Below are 22,658 nucleotides of genomic sequence, written 5' to 3' on the forward strand. Positions count from 1 at the left end.
TATAGTCCTCCACGTTCGCTGCGTTCTCAAAACTCTGGCCGTTTGATAATTGGACTACCTAGAATATCAAAATCGACTGCGGGCTGCAGATCCTTTTCCTATTTAGCACCCAAACTCTGGAACAATCTATCTAACACTGTTCGGGAGGCAGACAGACTCTGTCAGTTTAAATCTAGATTAAAGACATTTCTTCACATTGCTTACACATAACACACTAATACGCTTCTATTATTAAAATCCGTTAAAGGATTGTTAGGCTGCATTAATTAGATCAACCGGAACCAGAAACACGCCCCATAACACACAATGTACTCGTTACATCGTAAGAAGAATGGCATCTATGCTAATATTTGTCTGTTTTTTTCTTATTCTGTTTCTCAGTCCATGTCCGGATCAGATGGTGGATCGGTGCCGGGAAATGATGTATGTGGCCCTGATCGTCGGATGAGCCCCGGGGACATATCCCCAGTGAAGACCTCGACTAAAAATACATTAAAACTAAAAATAAAACAAAATAACTAAAAATATAATAAAATACCTAACTACATAATACTATTATTGTTAGAAATTGCAACAATAAAAAAAATTGAAATATAATACATTTATACATTTAAAATTTTAATTAAAACAGCAAGTAAACAATAAATAAACAATAATATGGCCAGAGGAGAACTGGCCCCCCGACTGAGCCTGGTTTCTCCCAAGGTTTTTTTTCTCCATTCTGTCACAGAGGGAGTTTTGGTTCCTTGCCGCTGTCGCACGACTCTGGCTTGCTCAGTTGGGGACACTTAATTTCTAGCAATTATCGTCAATTTGATTTCACAGATACTATTTAAACTAAACTGAGCTAGACAATGACATCTCTGAATTCAATAATGAAATGCCTTTAACTGAAAATTGAGTGTTTAATCTTATTATTATGCATTACTGACACTCTGTCCTCCAATTTGATACTGTTATGTGCTTTGACACAATCTGTATTGTTAAAAGCGCTATATAAATAAAGGTGACATAGTATTGCTTTGTCCCATGAAAAAGTTGTCTCTTCTGAATCAGGAGAGAAATAAGCACAGAATAAGTTCTGTTTACATGCAAAAATATTAAATATAAACAAATATTTTGGTAGAATTTGATGTGAAAGGGGATGGACTTTTTCACTGGAGCATATTAGGCCTATGTATTATATATATGGACTTATATATTTTGGTCAGAACGGTCAGTTTTAAGTTAAAACACTTTAATTATGCATTTGTTTATTTAAAACACACAGCTTCTCACTTCACAAGATGTTTACTGGTGGATTAAGTCATGTTGTGGATTATTGTGATGTTTTAATCAGCTGTTTGAACTCTCATTCTGACGGCACCCATTCACTGCAGTGGATCCATTGGTGAGCAAGTGATGCTAAATTTCTCTAAATCTGTTTGAATAAAGAAATAAACTAATTTACAGGTGCACTTCAAAAACTGGCACAAAATCACAAACAAATTACACACTAGCAGGCAGACACGTCGTCAATACAGCAACTGACAAATCATATCATTGCCGTATACAACTGACAGGACAGTCACTATCTAAACCTCTCCTACTAACCCACATCACTGAAAACCGATCCTGCTCTGAGAGCTGTCTACCCACCGTCTCTCCCCTCACGCGACGGAGCGCGCCAGAGGAATGGAGGGCTGGACCACGTGATTGCCGTTGAACTTGCCACTCCAGCCCCTGAAAGAAAAGTGTAATTTGAAGAAAAGAGAACAAAGAAATCAGAGAGTATAAAATCCCTCGGCTTGTCTGCACTTGGTCAGAGTAAAGCTCGACAGACAGGCGCGCGCTCTCTCCGCGCCTTCCCTCGCGCTCTTAGTAAAGTGCCTCGCGCGCAGGTGGTGCGTGCGGCTCTGAATCCGATCAGGATGATGCGATCTGCGCAGCTTCTCGCTGCAGTCTTATACTGCTTAGTGTGCATTCATTCTCTACCGGTACCAGACAGAAACAGCAACAGGTACAAACCTGCAGCGGTAAGTGAATTTAAAAATATTGTAAGCAACTACAAAATAACAGTCAACCTATTTTAGACGCGTTAAGCAAATGCATACACAAATAATGTAAACAACGTTTAATCTTCACTCCATGCAAATACTAACAAATAAGCATATTTTTCACTGTCCGATATAGGAGGAATATAAAATATAAAAACATTAACAGGTGATGAATTTCAAATTTGCATGCAACTTGATTTATTGTTACCAATTCATTGCTATTCACCTGTTACACATGCATATATTCTATAGATATGCATATAGTCTATAGATATGCTATCGAATAATAAAAAAACGAACAGCAGAAAGCGCATTTATTTTTGCATCAGTGAAATGTGTGGCAACTGTAGATTTATAACACAGCCATCATATTATCTTATTATCATACATATGATAAGAGTTTTGTTTTGAAAGAGCAAAACTGCTCAGTGTAGTTCTGTTAAGCATGTTTGCAGTTGTTTAAGGGGTGGGACCTACCATAGAATGTTTGATTTTTTTCAGGTATGTGTTTGGGTCAGTGAGTCAATGAAGGTGTCTGAAAGGCAACTGCATTGCTGCCTAGTAAGTGAATGGCAGCATTTTATGTATGATGGTGCTGAAACTGTTTCAAAAAGGCTTCCAAAAAACACAGTGACATACTGACTGGTTTAAAACAAATCCTAGTCAACTTTAGTGATGAGCAAGCAAATACTTAGTGAACTACAAATGGAATAAGAGGTTGAGAAAAAATATAGAACATTAAAATTGAAATTTATAAATAAATTGTCTCCTAATTGAACCGCCCACACAATGTTTTTACTGGAATATTAAGCATAAATTAATGTTGCCTTCAGAATCAACCGAAATAAGACATCTACACATTGCACTTTTACATTGCATGCAAAAGCAGACACAAATGAATTAATTATAATCATGTATTTTAATCCACATAGTTCAATGTTATTCTGTTGAATGCACCAAGGTCTTTATTTTGAATTGGTTTCAGAAAAAAACAAACAAACAAACCAAAAAAATATGTGATGTAGTCCTTATGGTTTAAACATCCTGCTGATATTCGAAGAACTGAAATCTGGCTGTAAGAACTTTGTTCTGCACAAAGAAAGAGAGGGCTTGTGAGGCTTAGAGGAAGTGGACAAAGAAGAACTATACAGATGGCTGTTGTAACCCAGTTGGCAAAGATCCATACAGAGATTTTGCCAGTGAAAATATCAGGCTAAAAACACGTATCTGTGAATAAAAGAACTGAAATGAGTAGTTGTAACAGAGTAGAGAACAACTGAACAGTGTCTTTGTCTTTCTTTTAGAATGCTGAATAGCCACAGATACACAAAGCATTACCACAAAATGACAATGAAACATTGCATGCTGTCAAAGCATATGGCTATAAAGAGCAGTTTAATTTTATTGTATGTTTGCCTTGACCCACTTTGCCAATCAAACAGGAATGGCACCTGCAATCAAACCAGCTCAAGATGTTTTTAAAGACTAACTGTGTACATGTTTGAATGTAGAGAGGCAGCGTTGATGGGGAGCATGTGCTGTCAATTTGTTCTTGAATGTTGACAAAGCCGGACCAGGAGATTATGCAGGCAGGGGCAAGTCATCTGGCACGCTGAGCAGGATAACAAACCATTTTCCCCTCTGTGTTTGCTTACAGAGGGGAAAATGGAAGGATCCAGATAGCTACCACTGCATTTGTTGACCCTCCTGAGAAAAGAAAAGCTGATGTCTTTCTTTAAAGCATTGTTCACGCATCACAAGATCCATGAAGACTTGCCAAAACAACTCAGTCAACACACTAACATGACTAATGTACAATTTTAAAATGACTTTAAAATTATCTATCTATCTATCTATCTATCTATCTATCTATCTATCTATCTATCTATCTATCTATCCATCCATCCATCCATCCATCCATCCATCCATCCATCCATCCATCCATCCATCCATCCATCCATCCATCCATCCATCCATCCATCCATCCATCCATCCATCCATCCATGAATGTCTTTCTTTCCATACATCCATCTGTCTATCGACTGTTCTATGCATCCATCCATCCATCCATCCATCATTCTATGCATCTACCTATCCATCTAGCTCCAGTTTTATGAATCTATCTTTCTTTCCATCCATCTGTCATCTGTTCTATGCATCTATCCATTCATCTACTGTTTTATGCATCTATCTTTCCATCCATCCATCCATCCATCCAGCCATCATTCTATATATTTACCCTTTTATGAATCTTTTTATGCATTATGGATCTTTTCATCCATCCATCCATCCATCCATCCATCCATCCATCATTCTATATATGCATCTATCTCTCCGTCTATTTACCATTTTATGCATTGCATCCATCCATCCACTGTTCTATACGTCTGTCCATAATTCTGTGCATTTATTAGTGCATCTACCTATCCATCTGTCTACTGTTCTAATCTGTCTGTCCATCTGTCTGTCTTTGAATTTCAGTAGATTTTTAATTGCATCCTGTTTGTTAACTCAATTCATATTCAGGAATAGAATTGGAATTTACAAGTCATACTCAATTCTGAATTGTGCACAAATAAGCTAGCATGTAGCTTTTGTAGGAAGAGGAAAGTAACAGATTTTCTTACCCCTTCTAGGCACCCTTGTTAATCAGCACCGATTATTCAGTTTGGGTTATCCTTATGACCCAGTCTCAACATATGAAAGAAAAGGACACACAAGCTTAGAGTGGATAGAGTAAGGTCAGGGTCAGTTGCAACGCACCACCTGTGGAGCCGTTTGGTTCAGATTTCTTGCCTGTAGGCACAAACGAGAGCATGACTGACACCAGAAACCCTGATGTACCTGGTTCTGATTCTAACCACCATTTTTCCTGTCACCTGACCTTTAGATCTAGAACCTCTCGACAGCTGTTTCCTAACTCTACGGAAATTAGGAGACAAAAGAACTTGCTCTTGACATACCTTTATTTCAAGTTCATTGTTGTTCCTGGCAATGCATCAAACATTTCAGTGCAGTTGTCTTCCAAAATAATATTGCCTAGTTGTCACCTCTTTCGCTTTCAGGTGGAACAAGTGGGAACTATTTAAAGAGTATTATTTTGCCTCCCTAGGCTTAGAGACACTAATGGTCTACCTTAGATGCACTATACTCTTTCTGCATGAATATCTTCCATCAACATAATTTACCCACTAAACAGTCTCACTTTTCAGTATAATCACTTGTGTATACAACCCCAAAGCATGCAGATCTTTGGAGGTTTTTGCAGGTAAATATTTACCCTAATCCGATTTCATCTGGCATGCTCATTCAATATCTCAAGTTGTGGCCTACTTTAATGTGCCAGAAAATTCTTGTTTGTAACTTTTCTCTCGACAAAGGCATGCTTCAGAGAGACAATGAGACCCACGCAACCAGGATGTTTGGATCAGGGTTGCACTGAAAATAAAACGGCAAGCCAAAAAAGCAGGATGGTAGGAAGTGCTCTTGGCTGTATTTCTATGGCTTGCTGAGTCAGTAGTTAACAGTCATCCAAATGTAGAAAGTCATTTTGGGTGTATTTTGGAAACTCATGATGCTTTGCCCTGGATGCCGGCTGTGCTGATGAGTGTTAGGGATCTTTCAGGAGTTGCTGACATCATCCGGATGCCCTAAAGAGAAAGATTTGGCTGCCAAAAAAGAGGTTATCCTCAGAAATCCTATGGACATGGCATGATGCCAGGCACTCCAATTCTCTCCAAACCTTCTTCTTGCACTGACATGTCAGTTCTTTTCTTCTGGATTTCCCCCAAAGGTTTCTCGCTGTATCTGGGTCTCTGTGTTTTGTTACAGCATAACATACTGTATCATGTTAGAGTTTTTACCCACTGACCTATTGACCTACAGATGCACATGCTGTGAAAATAGAAGTCTGTTTATGGTGTTTTTTCCATTCCCGATTGTTCCTTTTATATGGATATTTGATATTAGAAATGTAGTTGTTAAAAATAATAGTTCTTCTGTATTGTTTAGAACATAGCAGATCTTCCCGCAGGCACAAATGCCTGATGTTTGAATGTGCAAAGGTGTGACTGCAGCTTAAGGTAAAATAATTCCCAGTTGATTTTGTTTGTCAACTGATGAGATGCATATATCTGTCAGGAAGGTATCATGAAAACGTCAAATATTTGCACAACATGATGAGGCTTGGAAAGAGAGACCTTTGTTTTATATGGAACATGTGTGGCTACAGTGGTAATTCTTAAGACATTTCAGTGGGTTTCTGAATGGACTCCTATTTTCACATGTTTCACTACATGCAGGTGGATGCTGTAAAATACGCCCAGGCTTGAGAAATGTCTGATTAAAAAAAGGTTCTTTGATTTGGGCTTTTGTTAAAATGAGATGTGTGCATGAACGTGAATGTTGAACGTGAAGCAAAGATTACTTAGCGTAGTCCCTCAATAGTGCAGTCACATTGATCTTTTTTTAATTAGTCTTAAAGGAACAGTTCACCCAATATTATTCCCCCAATTAAAACTCTCCTTTTGTATCCTATGAAAATACCCTCATATTTCCAGTTCCAAATGTTGATGAGTAAATAATGACATATTTTTTTCAGTTTCAGTTTAATTTAACTCCTAAAGCTGCCACAATTATGGAGCAAGATCTAATGATAGTTTGTTGAGAAAACAATGTTTTGGCAGTTTCTTTCGAGATTTGGCTTTGACTCTATATGTTTATACCAGTTTCAGCTGCTAATATACTTATGTATTATTACATCAGCAACCTGAGCCATCTTGTTGGCACTTAGCACCTCCAAATCTTATAAAATACTGACAGCATATTATGAAATGTGGTTACAAAAGTGGGTCATATGAGTTCATAGTATTTCTATGATTTTTTTTAATGTAGACTTTTTATGTACATTTTTTTTTTAATGTACACTCTATGTAAAGAGTTTGGGGTCAGTAAGATTTTTTTTTTTTAAAAGACACATTAAATGCATTAAAAGTGATAGCCTATAATGATAATGAACTTTTTAATCTTTTAAAAAATTATCACATTTTCCACAAAAATATTAAGCAGTACAACTGTTTTCAACTTTGATAATAAGAAAGAAATGTTTCTTAAGCAGCAAATCAGCATATTAGCTTGATTTCTAAAGGACTGGAGTAAATTCAGCTTTTCCGATGGATATTAAAATACGCATATAAAAACATATATTTTAAAATGTAATAATATTTCAGAATATTCCTGCTTTTATTGTATTTTTGATCAAATAAATGCAGCCTTGGTACACATACGAGACTTAGAAACCTAAAATTAAAATTAAACAAAGCCAAAACTTTAGAACGATTTGTATAGGAATTATGTGCGGGTTATACAGAATTGATCTATTAAAAGGGGAAAACACTGACTGTCTACTGAGTTTTGGTTTGAAAAGGGAGTATGTGTGTTTACTTTGGCCCAAGGGGTCTGTTTTGTTGATTTAGGCTTTAACCTTTAACCCATGACTCCCGCTGAACCTGAGACACCCGGGTGTTTTTCTTCCACCTCTATCGCTCCCTAAGTAGACTCGAGGCTAGTTTGTCATCGCTGAGAGGTTCCATTGCTCTACAATAAACAATCTTGACTGTTGTACAAAAAACTTTCCTGTCTCCAGGTTGTTTAGAGACTGCTTAAATTACATGCTTTCAACATGTATGACCATTTAATGATGGTTCAGCCCATGGAAAGTCCATGCGCACTCAGCAGATTTGAGAGAAACAAACTGAGAGTAGATAAAGTGCAGTGAATTCTTCACTTCTATCTGAGGAATTTGTGCGGTTCCTCATTGCCGGGGGTGCGGGGTCATGTTTTAGCAACGCTATTAAGTTCACATGTCAGTGGATTGTTACTAAGGTACTACGTCTCGACTTGCCTGCAAAAATTTGGTTGTTTTTCCTTTTATTTTTTAGAATTTGTCTTGAGTTACACTGTCTTTTAACCAGATGCTACGCAACAAGTTTCCAGCAATAAGAAATTTGTTTGTTCGCATTGAATACGAAACTGTTATCAGTCACATTTTATTTTAAGGTCCAATTCTCGCTACTCGTTTTTAAAGCCACTCGCTTTGGTCTGTTATATCATCATGATAGTTGGACCTGCTTTCAATGATAAAGTGACATTTAAACAAGTGACTTTTTTCTTTTCAGACTTCCTGCTTTATATTTCTAAATGTTTTATGGTTGTCTAAATATAGTTTGTGCTTAAATTACAGCTTTTAAGAGACTCCCTATGGCTACGAGAGGCGGAAGGATTTTTAAAAGCATTTAAAAGAAATAGTTCACCCTATACCACCCCTGGCCTCTTAACCAAGCACAAATTAGAGAGAAAGAAGGAGGTATAGAGAAGGAAAAAGAGTGAGATAGAGGCTTCTAAACCCACACAGCTAGTGTAGAGAATTGCGATGAGGTTTGGGCAAGGAGAGAAATTGGGGCAATCTGACTTCCCCTCCAGGCAGCTAACCTCCCAGCCCATTAACAGAACCATTTCCTTGAAATTTGAGTGAGGAAATTGACTGTGATAATGCTTCTTGCAAATTATCAGTGACGTAAAACCAACTGTTGCACAAGCATAACTTTTGCTCCCAATTTAGACAGCAAGGCTTTATTTGCACCTTCACCTTACTGTTTGTCCAACCAGAACACCCTAGCAACCACCAATCCAGTGTTATTTTAGTACTATTTATGTACTATTGTATTATTTATTAATATTTAAGTGTGTATTTTTATATTTTACTTTGTTTTATATTTTTACATTTATATTTAGTTTACATATTAGTTTACAATTTTTTGTTTTGTTTTATGATTTTCATTTTATAAATAAATTTAACTTTATTTATTTATTTATTAAGTTTTTTTTTTTTTTAGTACTTCAACCTAAACTTATTTTATTTCCATTAGTTGCCAGGCAAAATTTCAAATTTTTGTTTACATTTATCTTTTTCATCTACATTTACTCATTTAGCTGACGCTTTTATCCAAAGCGACTTACAATTGCTACATATGTCAGAGGTCACACGCCTCTGGAGCAACTAGGGGTTAAGTGTCTTGCTCAGAGACACATTGGTGTCTCACAGTGGATTCGAACCCGGGTCTCTCATTTTCAAGTCATTCATTTTCAATGTGAGCCTATTAGAAACCCTAGCATCCAGTGTTACTTTAATATTATTTATATTCATATTTTTGAATGAGCTTTTATTTTTTATTTTATTGTAGTTTTTTATTTTTAGGTTAAATTTTAGTTTAAGTTTTAGTAATTGTGTTTTGTGATTTTGACATTTTTATTATTTTTTTTTTACATTTCTGTTTAGCTTTAATTAATTTTATTTATATCCGTTCAAATTTTAGTAATTTTATTGCTTCCACTTAAACTTAATTTATTTCAGTTAGTTGTAGTTAGTTTCAAAGGCAACATTTGTTTACATCAAAGGTTTTTCATCTATTTAGATTTTATTATATATTTCATATTTTCATGTTGATATTTTATTGCATTTTATTTGTAATAGTTTTGGACTAGCAATGCCCTGTGAACCAGCCAGAATACCCTAGCAACCAAACAACAATACACTAAAACATAACAACACCTTAGCCACCAAACAAACCCAATTTAATAGTGTAGCATCTATAAATGAAGGTCAAGTGTACATTTGATTGACAGTTTATGTGTGTGTTGACAGGACTGGCCTCAAAAGACCCATCATCATGGCCTGAAGAAGAGGGGCCGACTTCATCACCTTCAGGACACCCTGAGTGAATACTCTAGCAATAAAAGAGTACATCCACACTCGACTCTTCCCAAGAATGGCACTGAGTTCTGGAACAGACCTCGCTGTGGAGTCCCAGACTACCCCTCACAGAAGGAAGGGAGCGTCCTTAATTACTCAACCCTCAAAGGAGGTTTGCTTGGGGGCCGTCATCGCCAAAAACGCTTTGATTTGTTTGGAGGACGCTGGGACAAAACAGACCTCACATACAAGTAAGACTTGCACAGATAGCGGTTGCGGTTGTATATGATTGCTCTGTCTACACTTAATGAGATGATAGACATAAAATGAATTAAACATTAAAGCGTAAATGGGAGAAAATGACTTTGATGCATTGCCAAGGTTCTATTTTGAGCCTTACAAAGGCCACAGTGAGCTAATAATATAGCTTTTTTTGGTATCCTAGCTCCCAGTCAACACACATTTGACTGAATCTATACATTAAAGGTTTTTTTCTTATTACAGAGTGTGTTTAAATGAAACATTTGCAGTTCTTCTTCCTCATTTTATCTCAGAAATACACTATTTCCCAGCCCACACAGGAAATCTTTCTTTATCTTCTCACATTTCTTATAGCTGTTATCGGTTCTAAAAAAGACCACACACTCTTTCCACTATTACACCCACTTAATTAGAAGCAGTAAACTGTCTCAGACCCGGGACTGCATGGCTCCAGAACACAGCTAGAAATATGTATCAAGCCCCCTTTGATTTAAAACAGTAAATCATTTTCTTAAACACACACACACAATCGCTACTTCAAGTCGACCTGAATTTCATTGCCTTTTAAAGGGATAGTTAATATTATACCTACCCTTATCATGCCAAACCTGTACAACTGTCTTTCCTCTACAGAAAAGAGCATATTTTGAAAATGTCTCAGGGTTTGTTCACAATTAAAACCATTAAACTTTCATTACTTGACCTCGCTGACTTTTTTCAAAATATCCTCTTTTTTTGTTACACAGTTTGGAATGACATGAGGGTGGGTACATGATGACAGAATTTTCATTTTGAGTGAACTATCCCTTTAAGAAGCCTTTGATTGACATGATGGCCTTACTATTGTATTTGTCTGTTGTCTGGTCACCACTTCATGTTTTGACTGATTTGCCTCATATATCTTTGTCAAAGACGGTTCCCACCGGACATAGCACTCTCTGTAATCTGAAGACAGTGAGGTCACGACCCAACCAGGAGAAGATGTTACATTTCAGAGCACTCATGTTTGTTATGGGAACAGAGCCCAAATGGTTCTAGTTTTCTCTTCGGTCCTCAGCGGGGGGTGAGATGAGGATCCAGGCAGACAAAACCAGTCGTACAACCACTGATTAAAACTGACCTTGATTTATGGCCCTTCCCATAAAATATCACAGCCTATAAAGCTCCCATGGCTCTCCATCTGAATCAAGCCACATTGCTGTAGGGCAGACTAATGTTTGTGTCTGCATACTGTTAAGATAGAAGTCAAAACAGAAAAATTGTCTTTTCTTTAGAAAATCAGAAAATCAAAAAAATTTCATATTTACATATAAATGATATATGTATATATTTATAAATAAATATTTATTTGTGCATTCTTATTTGCCAAATTTTCCATTTAAATTAGTGCAATCTAATGCTCACTTAAAGGGATAGTTCACCCAAAAATGAAAATTACCCCATGATTTACTCACCCTCAAGCCATCCTAGGTGACTTTATTATTTCAGACAAATACAATCAGAGTTATCATATCATATATCATATACCTATAATGTCAAAAAATTAATGGTCAGACATGTACTATTGTGTTAACATTTTATTGATTAAAAATGCGTTAGAACACGTTCATCTCAGAGACGAGTTCGTTCAGAATCAGCTACATATAGCAGGTGACTCGATTTCCTTCTCATATATTCCCGTAGCATCAGTGTATTTGCCTGTTGAAATACAAATACAATCGGGGGGGGGGGTCAATAAAAACCTTCTGAAGCGAAGCGATGCGTTTGTGTAAGAAAATATGACTTAAGTCATGGATTACAAGTACAAAATGAGGATTTGCAATGAAAAATGTTGGAAGGTTTTAATACAAACCAAGAGGAGCCTGGCTTTCCTTTGCTGTAAACAAAAATTGGTTCTCATGAGACTAGACTATTGTCACCCGAGCTTACGCTTTGCCAACGTTCTACATCATCCACTGGAAAATGAAGAATTGAACAATGTTGAAATGGAATATTGATCCATCTCTTGTAATTCATCTATCACTGTACTGTAAATTTACATATATTTTTTTTTAGGGGTTACACAGCTGGGACAAACCTCATTAGGTTTCACCCTGAAAATGACCATTAATGATTCCTTTAAAAAACCCTCTGAAATCATTGTACAATTTGTATACTACAGTAAGTGCTGCCTCATCAGAATCTGATGTCAAGGCAGCAACACATGCACATATTTTATCCCCAGCAAAACCCAGTCAGCAGCATTCTAATGCTGTGCCACTATGAGCTGTCGTGACTCACGTCTCTGAAGGTTGTTTATGGGCTATAGCACCTCGCTGTCCCCTGTAATTTGTCCCCTCACTTAATGATGGACTGTACATGTGCAAAATGAACTCAAACACACCAAACCCCAATTCTGCCCCCACCATACTGTCAATTCAGTTACTTTAACCTAAAGTCTGTAACCTATAAGTAAATCTGTGTTTTTCATGTAATGTGTGCAGTGGATTGAGGTCTAAAGTCATTTTGCATGCTTAAAGTCAAATGTGAGCACACCTTTAGTGAAACCTGATGAATGACACCTGTGCACTAAGTTTGTCCATTAAAGTCACCTTTGGACCAGATGGTTAGAAGTTACTGCTGAAAAGTAGTAAAAAAAAAAAAACCTTTAGAGAAAAGACGCCACTTGCTAGGAATGTTGAAATCAGTTGTGCTGCTTAATACTTTTGTGGAAACCGTGATCCATTTTTTCAAGATGCTTAATAAACAGAAAGTTCAGAATACCACTATTTGAAAGTGATACTTTAAAGATAAAGTGTTGTTTGCTAAATTAAATAAATACCAAATTGTTATATGATTTTTTTTTTTAAAGCATTTTATTTTACTTTACTACACCACAAACCCAAAGATGCCTCTTCTGGTACCCTGAGAGTCCCTAGACCCCAGGTTGAAAACCCCTGACATATAAGTATCTAAAACCTCTTTGGGGCCACTATATTAGCACTTTAAAGTCACTAATCTAAACCAAAAGTCACTAATCTGATTTACGCTTTATCAATTCTTTTGTGGTAGTAGCCTATAGTCTAGATCAGAAAACAGGGAGGAAATCTCTAATTGTAGCAGCGAATAAGGACAATGTTTAAAGCCACAGACTACCACACTGGGCTCTCTCCTGCTGTCATAGCTGCTGTCTGGGCTTGCAGACTGCAGAGGCCCCACAATCTGAGACAGTTTGTGGCTCCAACATGCAGCCCCAGAGCGATCCCTGTCCCACAGAGGTAATAATGACCAAAGCATGAACGTGTCCAAGCATGAAAACAACACAGAGCAGAGGTAGGTAGTCACTACCAGTCAATATAGCTGCAGGTTGGGAGCTAAACAATACTTCAGATGTGGTGCTTTAAGACATTTTAATATTCTTTTTTAATGAAATGCACTAAAGGGAAGCTTTGTGGAACATGATACAGATTTGTGGTCCACCAGCTTAAATGTGCTCAGTGGGGATTCTGCTTGTGAAAATAAGCATGCATGACTTCATCACTCAGCAAGCTTTATAATGTAGCTCGTCTTTCATCTAAAAGTTAAAAGCTGTGGGCTCATTCTATGAGAGATGAAAGTAGCATTTTAATTTATAAACAGCATTCAAAATGGGTAAACTGCTGGTTTAGAATAGAAAGAGCAGTTGAAGCTTTTTATGGTTAGTTTTTGGGAGGAATCAGTGGTGGTGTGATAGTAAACTCTGGACCAGGAAATATCTAATTCAATATAATTGCTACCTAAGAAGAATGCTATAAAACGGATAGTCCACCCAAAATCTTAGACTCATTTCAGCTATAGCTTACACAAAAGAAGGTATTTTTAATAACTATTGGTAGCACTTTATTTTGATAGTCCACTTTAGACATTCTACTATAACTTTACAACAACATGTCAACTAGCATTCATTAGAGTATTAGCAAAGAATATATACTCTTTGGTATTAGTAGACCGTCTGCTTAATATCTTCTAACACTTTATTTTGATGGGTCCACAACATACAACATACTGACTGTGAGAAACTTTGCAACTATATGTCAACTTATTCTACTAACCCTAACAGTAACATAACAGTCAACTCTAAATTCGTAGACATGTAGATACAAATTAATGAGAATTGGTTGACATGTAGTCGCAAAGTTGTCTAAAGTGGACTATCAAAATAAAGTGTAACCTACCTATTGACTTCCATTGTATTTTTATTCATACAATAGAAGTCAGTAGAATGGAAACGTAAACTGTATAGTTACCAAAATCTTTCAAAATATTTTCTATAAGAATGAAAGTCATACAGTTTTGGAACAACTTGAGGGTGAGGAAATGATGACAGAACTTTCAATTTTGGGTGGACTATCCCTTTAATGCCTCTAAAATGGTCAGTAATGCAGTGTATTGTGAATTGTTTTGGATTAAGATCCTGCTAAATGACAAGAGACAAAAGAGTCTTGAAATATGTTATGTATGCCTGTAAGACTTATATGACTTATATGCACTTAAAGGAACCCAAATAGGGGTACCATCACTGCCACAATATCAAGTATCACATGTGTTCTGTTATTATGGTCAGAGAGCGTTGTAGTACTAGGTACCGTGTCTAATCCATTCAGACTGAGCTTTTCTTTCACAACAGCCAGATTCTGATCCAGTCTCTTGGTTCACCTCCAAAAAGGGTAGCAAACATGTTTAAATAAAGGGAATTATTGGGGTAATGCACCAGAGACCAAATGAAAATCGCATGTGCTTGTGTTACAGGATCATGCGGACGCCTTGGCAGATGAGTTTAGAGAAAGTCAGACATGTGTTGAGAGAGGCACTGCAGGTCTGGAGTGACGTCACCCCTCTCACCTTTACTGAGGTCACCAGTGGCCAGGCGGATATCATGATTGACTTTAACAGGTAAAAAAAAAAAGGATATTTTCACTGTTTGCTGTGTCTGTTATGTTTTTAAAGGGGTCCTAACGTACATTTAATGATTATTATTGAGGTTCAATTATAATGTTAGTTAACGTTTCTTTGATCAAGAAGTAATATATGACCATTTTTCACCCTGTTTGATGCTTTTTTTCTATTGAACCTTTAGGAACATGTAAATGTATTTTGTTGTGAGATCATAACCACAAAAATGTATGAATGAGTTGAAATTGCAGCTTACAGTAATTTCAATAATAAGTTTTAGGATATTTTTGGATTAGGAAGAAAATGTTTTGAAGATTACAGTATGTTTAATAGTAAATGACACTACTTCCTCTGTTGGTAATAATTTACATTTCAGCTGCCATTACTCCAGTCTTCAGTGTCACGTGATCCTTCAGAAATCATTATTCTCATTTGGTGCTTAAGATACTTTTCTTACCATAAATGTTGAAAACAGTTGTGCTGCTTAATATTTTAATGGAAACTGTGATATATTTTTTTCAGGATAGGATTTTTTTTTTCAGGTTCAAAAGAACAGCATTTATTTGACCAAGATATGTTTTTTGTCAGGTTACTGTCAGTTTATTTGAAAAGATTAATAAAAATCAGATTTGTACTCCTATGACCCATTTAAAGTTACATCCCAAGATTTATCGAAAACAACACTGCAATGAAACAATGTACATATTCAGCACACTTTGACTGGTCTTTTATTCTGTATATCATCGTTGAAATACTGTTTCTCTGGCCTCTCATTTGACAGAGCTTGTAACACCATATTGTCAGTTCAGAGATGTGTATTCATTGACTCAAAGAGGAAAAGTTTCCACTTGACTAGTCAAACACAGAGGCTTTTCATCTCCTCTAGAAGCTGGAGATTAGAGAGGGTTTAGGATTATAGGTCGAAAATTTACACTGCACGTCCATTCATGCACGTGTGTTACTTCTTAAATTCCCATAGAAAGAAAAGTCATAACCTGTGCGGTTTAGTTCTACAGGACATGCAACACTGCGGCTCAAAATCCCTTTCTTTTTGAAAAAACTAACCTTAAGGCAACAATGTCATATATCTTTCAACAGGAAATTTTGCTCAAACCAGTGGCTTTTTCTTTAAAATTTCTGCTTGAAAATGAAAGTTCCTTTGAAAATTTGGCTTCCTGTTAAAGCGCTAATGTACAGTTGTTATGTTTCTGAGATACGCACGTATGGAGCTCTAATGAGCGATACCACTTTTCTTCAAAGCAGGGGGAAATATCTAGATCCATCTGGCATAAAGTGAAACATCTGGAGGTCGGTTGAGTGAAGTGTGGGACTCTAGGCATGTCAGTTTCATTTGTTCTGACTCAATCTGAGATTCCATCAATGGGACAGCAGTGCACCGGACATTTATGAGTTTGGTTTAACTAAAATAGTGGCCTTTGTTGACCTTTCAGGTCTGCCAGATTTAAAGATCTAAGATCCTGCAGGGCTTTGTGCATAATTTAACCTCTCAGCATTTCACAATGGAAAATCTGGGGTTCAGTTTATTCAGTGCCATTCAGTCAGGGTGGTATTTGGCATTCCATTGAAGGCAAGGGAATCAGGAAAGTTACTGAGGTGTGACAGTTACAGTAGGCTATAATGCTGTACGGTTGCATGGTAGAAACGGCAATGTCTCTGTTCAGGTCATTATTCTCACCCTCGTTTAATCATGAAGTGTACTTAGAAAATTCTTTTCAGCGATCAGTTCATCAGGCATGCTGATGAAATAACAGAACGGAAATATTTGGGTTTGTGCTGTGGTCTGAGAGACTGTGTTTCACATTCAGGTACTGGCATGGAGACAATCTTCCTTTTGATGGCCCAGGAGGAATTCTGGCTCATGCCTTCTTTCCCCGAACTTACCGAGAGGGAGACATTCACTTTGACTACGATGAGACTTGGACAGTGGGCAACAGTATGGGTGAGTGATATACTGGACTTTTTTTTAGCTACAATTGGGTTTTTTTTAACTCACCATTGGAAGTTTATATCTCACAGTTTTTTTCAGAATTGCCAGTTCATATATTGCAAGTAATTGTGAGTTTACATCTCACAATTTTTAAGATTTTTTTTTTTAATTCTGAGTTTAGATTACATTACAATTTTGACACAGAATAAAAAAAAGGTAACGTGACGCTGTATCTCTCAGTTCTGACTTGCATCTCAAAAAATCTCACGATTCTAAGTCTCGCAATTGCAAGAAAGAAGCGATATAATGCGATATAAGCAATTTTGCAAGTTTATTGGTCCATTATTGCTGTGCGGACTATAATACATACAAATGACGTTAAAGCAAAATCATTGTTTGTTCATCTCCAAGCAACATACTGTAGTGGTGTATTGTCCCTGAATGAATCAGTTTTTTTGAATGAATCGTTTGTTTGAATGATTCAAAACTCGGTCATAAAGCCAGCCTGCCCTTGCGTCCCAATGTGCATACTATTCACCCTATCTGCCCTAAATAGTATTGAAAATGACTAATATCACATAGAATTTAGGATGGATAGTATGCACATTGGGGCACAGGCACTTGTTTTGCACCTGAATGAATCAGTTTTTTTAATGAATCGGTTGAGAGAATGCTTCAAGGACTCACTCATAAAGCCAGTCACTTGCTTCTTTCCTGAAGGAATCAGTGCTTGAAAGAATCGGTTGTATCACTCAATGATTCACTCATAAAGTCTGTAGCTTGTTGCTTGCTACTGTTATAACTTTGCAACCTGCAAAAAAAAAATTGTTTGTTTTATTACATACAAATGGATTTCCACATAAATATATGATGAATGGACTGTATACCATACTATTACGTTTTATATGTAATTTTGAACCCACTTTTTTAATCCTCTTGCTTTCTACTAGGCACTGACCTCCTCCAGGTGGCTGCTCATGAGATCGGTCATGTATTAGGATTGCAGCACTCCATGGCACCAGGCGCAGTGATGTCGCCTTTCTACACTTTCTCCTACCCGCTCGAACTGAGTGAAGATGATAAGCGTGGTATACAGTCTTTGTATGGATCCAGACACACGGATGATAAAGAAAAGATGGAGGAGAGAACTCCCAAAGTCACAGAAACCAATGAGATTGAAAGCACAGTGGTGAGTTATATGGCTGATTGCATCTGATCTTGGGAATATTGGGAATTCTTCTTTTCCTTCTCATTCTCTTTTTTTTCTCCTTATTTCCTATTTTTCAGCCTGATGCTTGCCAAACTGACTTTGATGCTGTATCTATGATCCGAGGCGAGCTGTTTTTCTTTAAGTCGGGTTATGTATGGCGGATCCGTGATGGTAAACTGCAGACTGGATATCCTGCATTGGCATCCAGGCACTGGAGAGGAATCCCTGGTGACATTGATGCTGCTTTTGAAGACAAATCTGGAAATATTTGGTTCTTCCAAGGTAAACGGTCTCAAAATATATAGGATGTATTTGAAATAACTCTCTTATGCTCACCTAAGCTGCATTTATTTGATCAAACAATACAGTAAAACAATAATATTCTTAAATATTAATAATTTTGTTTTATTGTTTTTCTATTTTAAAATGTAATTTAATCCTATGATGGCAGAGCTAAATTTTGTGTCACATGAACAGTCAGAAATCTTGATTTGGTGCTCAAGAAACATTTATAATTATAAATGGTGACAAAAACAGTTTTGCTGTTTCATGTTTTTTCGAAGTAGAAATCTTATGTAACATTATAAATGTCATTGTCACTTTTGATCAAATGTATATGGGAATATATATAAATATACAGTGGTGTGAAAAAGTGTTGGCCCCCTTCCTGATTTTAAATTTTTTTGCATGTTTTTCACACTTTAATGTTTCAGATCAAACTAATTTAAATATTAATCAAAGATAACACAAGTAAACACAACATGCAGTTTTTGAATGAAGTTTTTTATTATTAAGGGAAAACAAAATCCAAACCCACATGGCCCTGTGTGAAAAAGTGCTTGCCCCCTAAACCTAATAACTGGTTGGGCCACCCTTAGCAACAACAACTGCAATCAAGCGTTTGCGATAACTTGCAATGAGTCTGTTACAGCGCTGTGGAGGAATTTTGGCCCACTCATCTCGGTAGAATTGTTGTAATTCAGCCACATTGGAGGGTTTTCGAGCATGAACCGCCTTTTTAAGGTCATGCCACAGCATCTCAATAGGATTCAGGTCAGGACTTTGACTAGGCCACTCCAAAGTCTTCATTTTGTTTTTCTTCAGCCATTCAGAGGTGGATTTGCTGGTGTGTTTTGGATCATTGTCCTGCTGCAGAACCCAAGTTCACTTTAGCTTGAGGTCACGAACAGTTAAACACACTTTTTCACACAGGGCCATGTGGGTTTGGATTTTGTTTTCCCTTCATAAAAAAAACCTTCATTTAAAAACTGAATGCTGTGTTTACTTGTGTTATCTTTGATTAATATTTAAATTTGTTTGATGATCTGAAACATTAAAGTGTGACAAACATGCAAAAAAAAAAGGAAGGGGGCCAACATTTTTTCACACCATTTTGTGTGTATATATATATATATATATATATATATATATATATATATACCCCTGATTTAGTTTACTAGTCTAAGGCTGCTCAGTGTACAAAATAGTGGACAGTATACTATATATATATATATTGTATACTGTCCACTATATTGTACACTGAGCAGCCTTAGACTAGTAAACTAAATCAGGGGTTAATGATGAATGGAAAATTCATAAACCATGATTTAATATGACCACTTTCACCCAACATTCTCTCTGTAGGCCAGAGTTACTGGGTTTTTGATGCAGAGCGGCAGATCACAGGGCCGGACTCTGTACGACGACTAGGTCTAACAGTGACTGACATTCAGGCCGCCCTCATGTGGGGAGAAGATAAGGCTCAGAAGATCTACTTCTTCAAAAAAGGAAGCTACTGGCGATTCAACCTGAAGGAAAACCGCGTAGACTCAGTCCACCCTCGCAGCATGAGGGACTGGAGGGGCGTACCGGATGACATTGACGCTGCTTTCCAGGACCGATTCGGTACGGTTGTCACTGAGACAATATTTCTTGCATGTTTTTGAATCTACAATGGATGGAGGGAGTTTAAAAAGGCATTGAATATTTCTTTGTTCGTTATTACTCCACAGGCTTCGCCCACTTCTTGAGAGGGAAGCAGTACTGGAAGTTCGACCCAGTAGAAGTGAGGGTGCTGGAGGGATACCCACGATATATTGGCATGGATTTCTTTGATTGTTCTGCTGCCCTGTATCGATGAATCACTGGTACAACTAGACATAATTTATCCCAAATGATCTTTGTCACGCACCTAGTGCAACGGGCAGTTTCCACATGTTTAACTTTGAACCAATCTAGGTCTAGTATTTTTTATTTATATCACGCAAAGTGTCAGATGTACAGTCTCTAAATCTGACCGCTGGATCAAACTTTTTTTTTTTTTTGTGGATTCAAGCAGATACTGTTTATCTACTCAGTCCGTGACTCAAGATGCTACATCTGCGTCAATTAACCATATTGCTGGATCTTCTCATCTGCAAAACAACGACTCATTTCTCAGGAAAAGCAGGAAATTCTGGCCTTAAAATATTTTTCGTATATATTTTGTGTACTTGGTTATTTATTATTTGTATATTTTTGGCAGTATTGATAGTGTTAGGAAAACATAATGGCCATTCTTTTTGAGAAATACCATATTGTGCCATTAGTGACGTGCTGTTGATTACCACAAAAGACAATTTTGTCCTTAAAAACAAGCAAAGATTGCATTAAACCTAATGCACTTACAGTGGAAATCTATAAGGCAAGTAATTTAAAGCAGAAACCTTATTGAAGCGCATACTAATAACTTTTAGTACAGATGTAAGTGACAAAAACATGAGGTAAACATGTACATCAAATATCAAAGCATCCTAAAAACGAATAATTTAGTTCTCAGAGCAACAATAATGTAGCTATTTTTTACTGAACTTTATAGAGATTTTGTATTTTGTTTGACGCTTTAAAGGGCCTAAACTTTAAAGTGTAGAACCATAATGCTGTACTTTCAGCATTTAGGGACTTTCTTTAATTTTTAATGAGAAATGGCAATTTGACGAGACACAAGTGACCTTTGGGAATAGCTGTCAATGTCAACGTCCATTTAGGCTTAACTTAAGTTCATAAGGGACTTCTGAAGACCTGTTTTTCAATAGTGATAATGTCTATTTTACAGTGCAGGTCACTGATGCTCTTCACGTGTATCTAATTAAAGGTTTTGCATAGTGTGGCTACTGAGGATTATAATCCTTATAGCATGATAATGATGGCTTTTGATTTAGGGAAACTGTACCCTTCTCATTCACTGTTATTATAATGTTTGTCATGTAATCGATTCTTTCTATTGTTATTGTTTTTAATGACCAATTTTCTGTGTAAATAATTTGTAAAAAGAATTGTATTATATTTTCAGCTCCAATAAAAATCTCTCTTTGTTTATTGTACTCTGAATTATCTGTTGTCTGGATTCAATTCAGAAAATACTGACAAGAGGTTTTGCTCATATATTCATAATCATCATATTATGAAGTTTCAGCATACAGATTTAGTTTCTACATTACTTTCCCTCACAGGTGGTTGGTAATATTATCAGTGTTTGTGTGTTTCTTTAAATTCAGTCACTTTTATAACTGAAAAGGATTTTTTTATGGAAATTAACAGACTTCATTTTTATATGAGATCTTGGAATTTATTTACCATCATATATTTTTCTACTTTTTCCCCTCAGACTTTCAACCTTATTGAACTCAATCCATCAATTTATTTGCATTTAAAAATATATATATTTTTATTTGAAATATACTTAATTTCTATCTATGTATTTATTTATTTAAAAACCTAAGAAAAATAATTGGGTGAAATTGTGTTTATACACAAATTATGCCTCCCACAGTGTGGTACCACATTGATCAACAAATTTGCCCTGAATAAAGTTTTTCAGAAGTTAGTATTCTTGTTTACTAAGGAGACAACACCACCAGTGAAGAGGTTGGGTTGAGAACTAATGAAACTGCACTGAACAAAATTATATACGCAACAGTTTTGTTTTTGCCCCCATTTTTCATGAGCTGAACTCAAAGAAGTTTTTCATGAGCTGGTACAGAAATGGCCTATTTCTCTCAAATATTGTTCACGAATCTGTCTAAATCTGTCCCAATATGCACACCATCCATCCTAAATTCTAGGTGATATTAGTAATTTTCAATTAGTGATATTAACAACCAGTTAGTATCTCGTGTGACCACCATTTTCCTCACGCAGTGCAACACACCTCCTTCACATAGAGTTGATCAGGTGGTCCACTCCTCTTCAATGGCTGTGCAAAGTTGCTGGATATTGGCAGGAACTGGTACACGCTGTCGTATATGATGATCCAGAGCATCCCAAACATGCTCAATGGGTGACATGTCCGGTGAGTATGCTGGCCATGCAAGAATTGGGATGTTTTCAGCTTCTAGGAATTGTGTACAGATCCTTGCGACATGGGGCCGTGCATTATCATGCTGCAACATGAGGTGATGGTCGTGGATGAATGGCACAACAATGGGCCTCATGATTTCGTCACGGTATCTCTGTGCAATCAAAATGCCATCAATGAAATGCACCTGTGTTCGTTGTCCATAA

At 36.7% G+C, this 22,658-nt stretch overlaps 1 protein-coding gene across 1 annotated transcript; it reads left to right on the forward strand.

Moving 5' to 3' along the window:
* The first annotated feature begins 1,600 nt into the window (after positions 1-1,600).
* LOC306862541 (stromelysin-3-like) lies at positions 1,601-21,483 on the forward strand. Its single transcript, XM_079405395.1, has 8 exons — positions 1,601-2,015; positions 9,739-10,037; positions 14,815-14,958; positions 16,785-16,918; positions 17,857-18,095; positions 18,194-18,398; positions 19,761-20,021; positions 20,129-21,483. Exons 1-8 carry the CDS (start codon positions 1,911-1,913, stop codon positions 20,254-20,256), a joined length of 1,515 nt encoding a protein of 504 aa, XP_079261521.1. The 5' UTR covers positions 1,601-1,910; the 3' UTR covers positions 20,257-21,483.
* The last annotated feature ends 1,175 nt before the right edge of the window (positions 21,484-22,658 follow it).

Source organism: Barbus barbus, assembly GCF_936440315.1.
Source record: "Barbus barbus genome assembly, chromosome: 43".
Classification (NCBI taxonomy): Eukaryota; Metazoa; Chordata; class Actinopteri; order Cypriniformes; family Cyprinidae; genus Barbus; species Barbus barbus.

Coding starts and splice junctions, on each gene's coding strand:
- LOC306862541 (XM_079405395.1), top strand. CDS start 1,911: ATGATGCGATCTGCGCAGCTTCTCGCTGCAGTCTTATACTGCTTAGTG. Junction 10,038..14,814: donor AAAACAGACCTCACATACAA/GTAAGACTTGCA, acceptor CTTGTGTTACAG/GATCATGCGGACGCCTTGGC. Junction 20,022..20,128: donor TGCTTTCCAGGACCGATTCG/GTACGGTTGTCA, acceptor ATTACTCCACAG/GCTTCGCCCACTTCTTGAGA.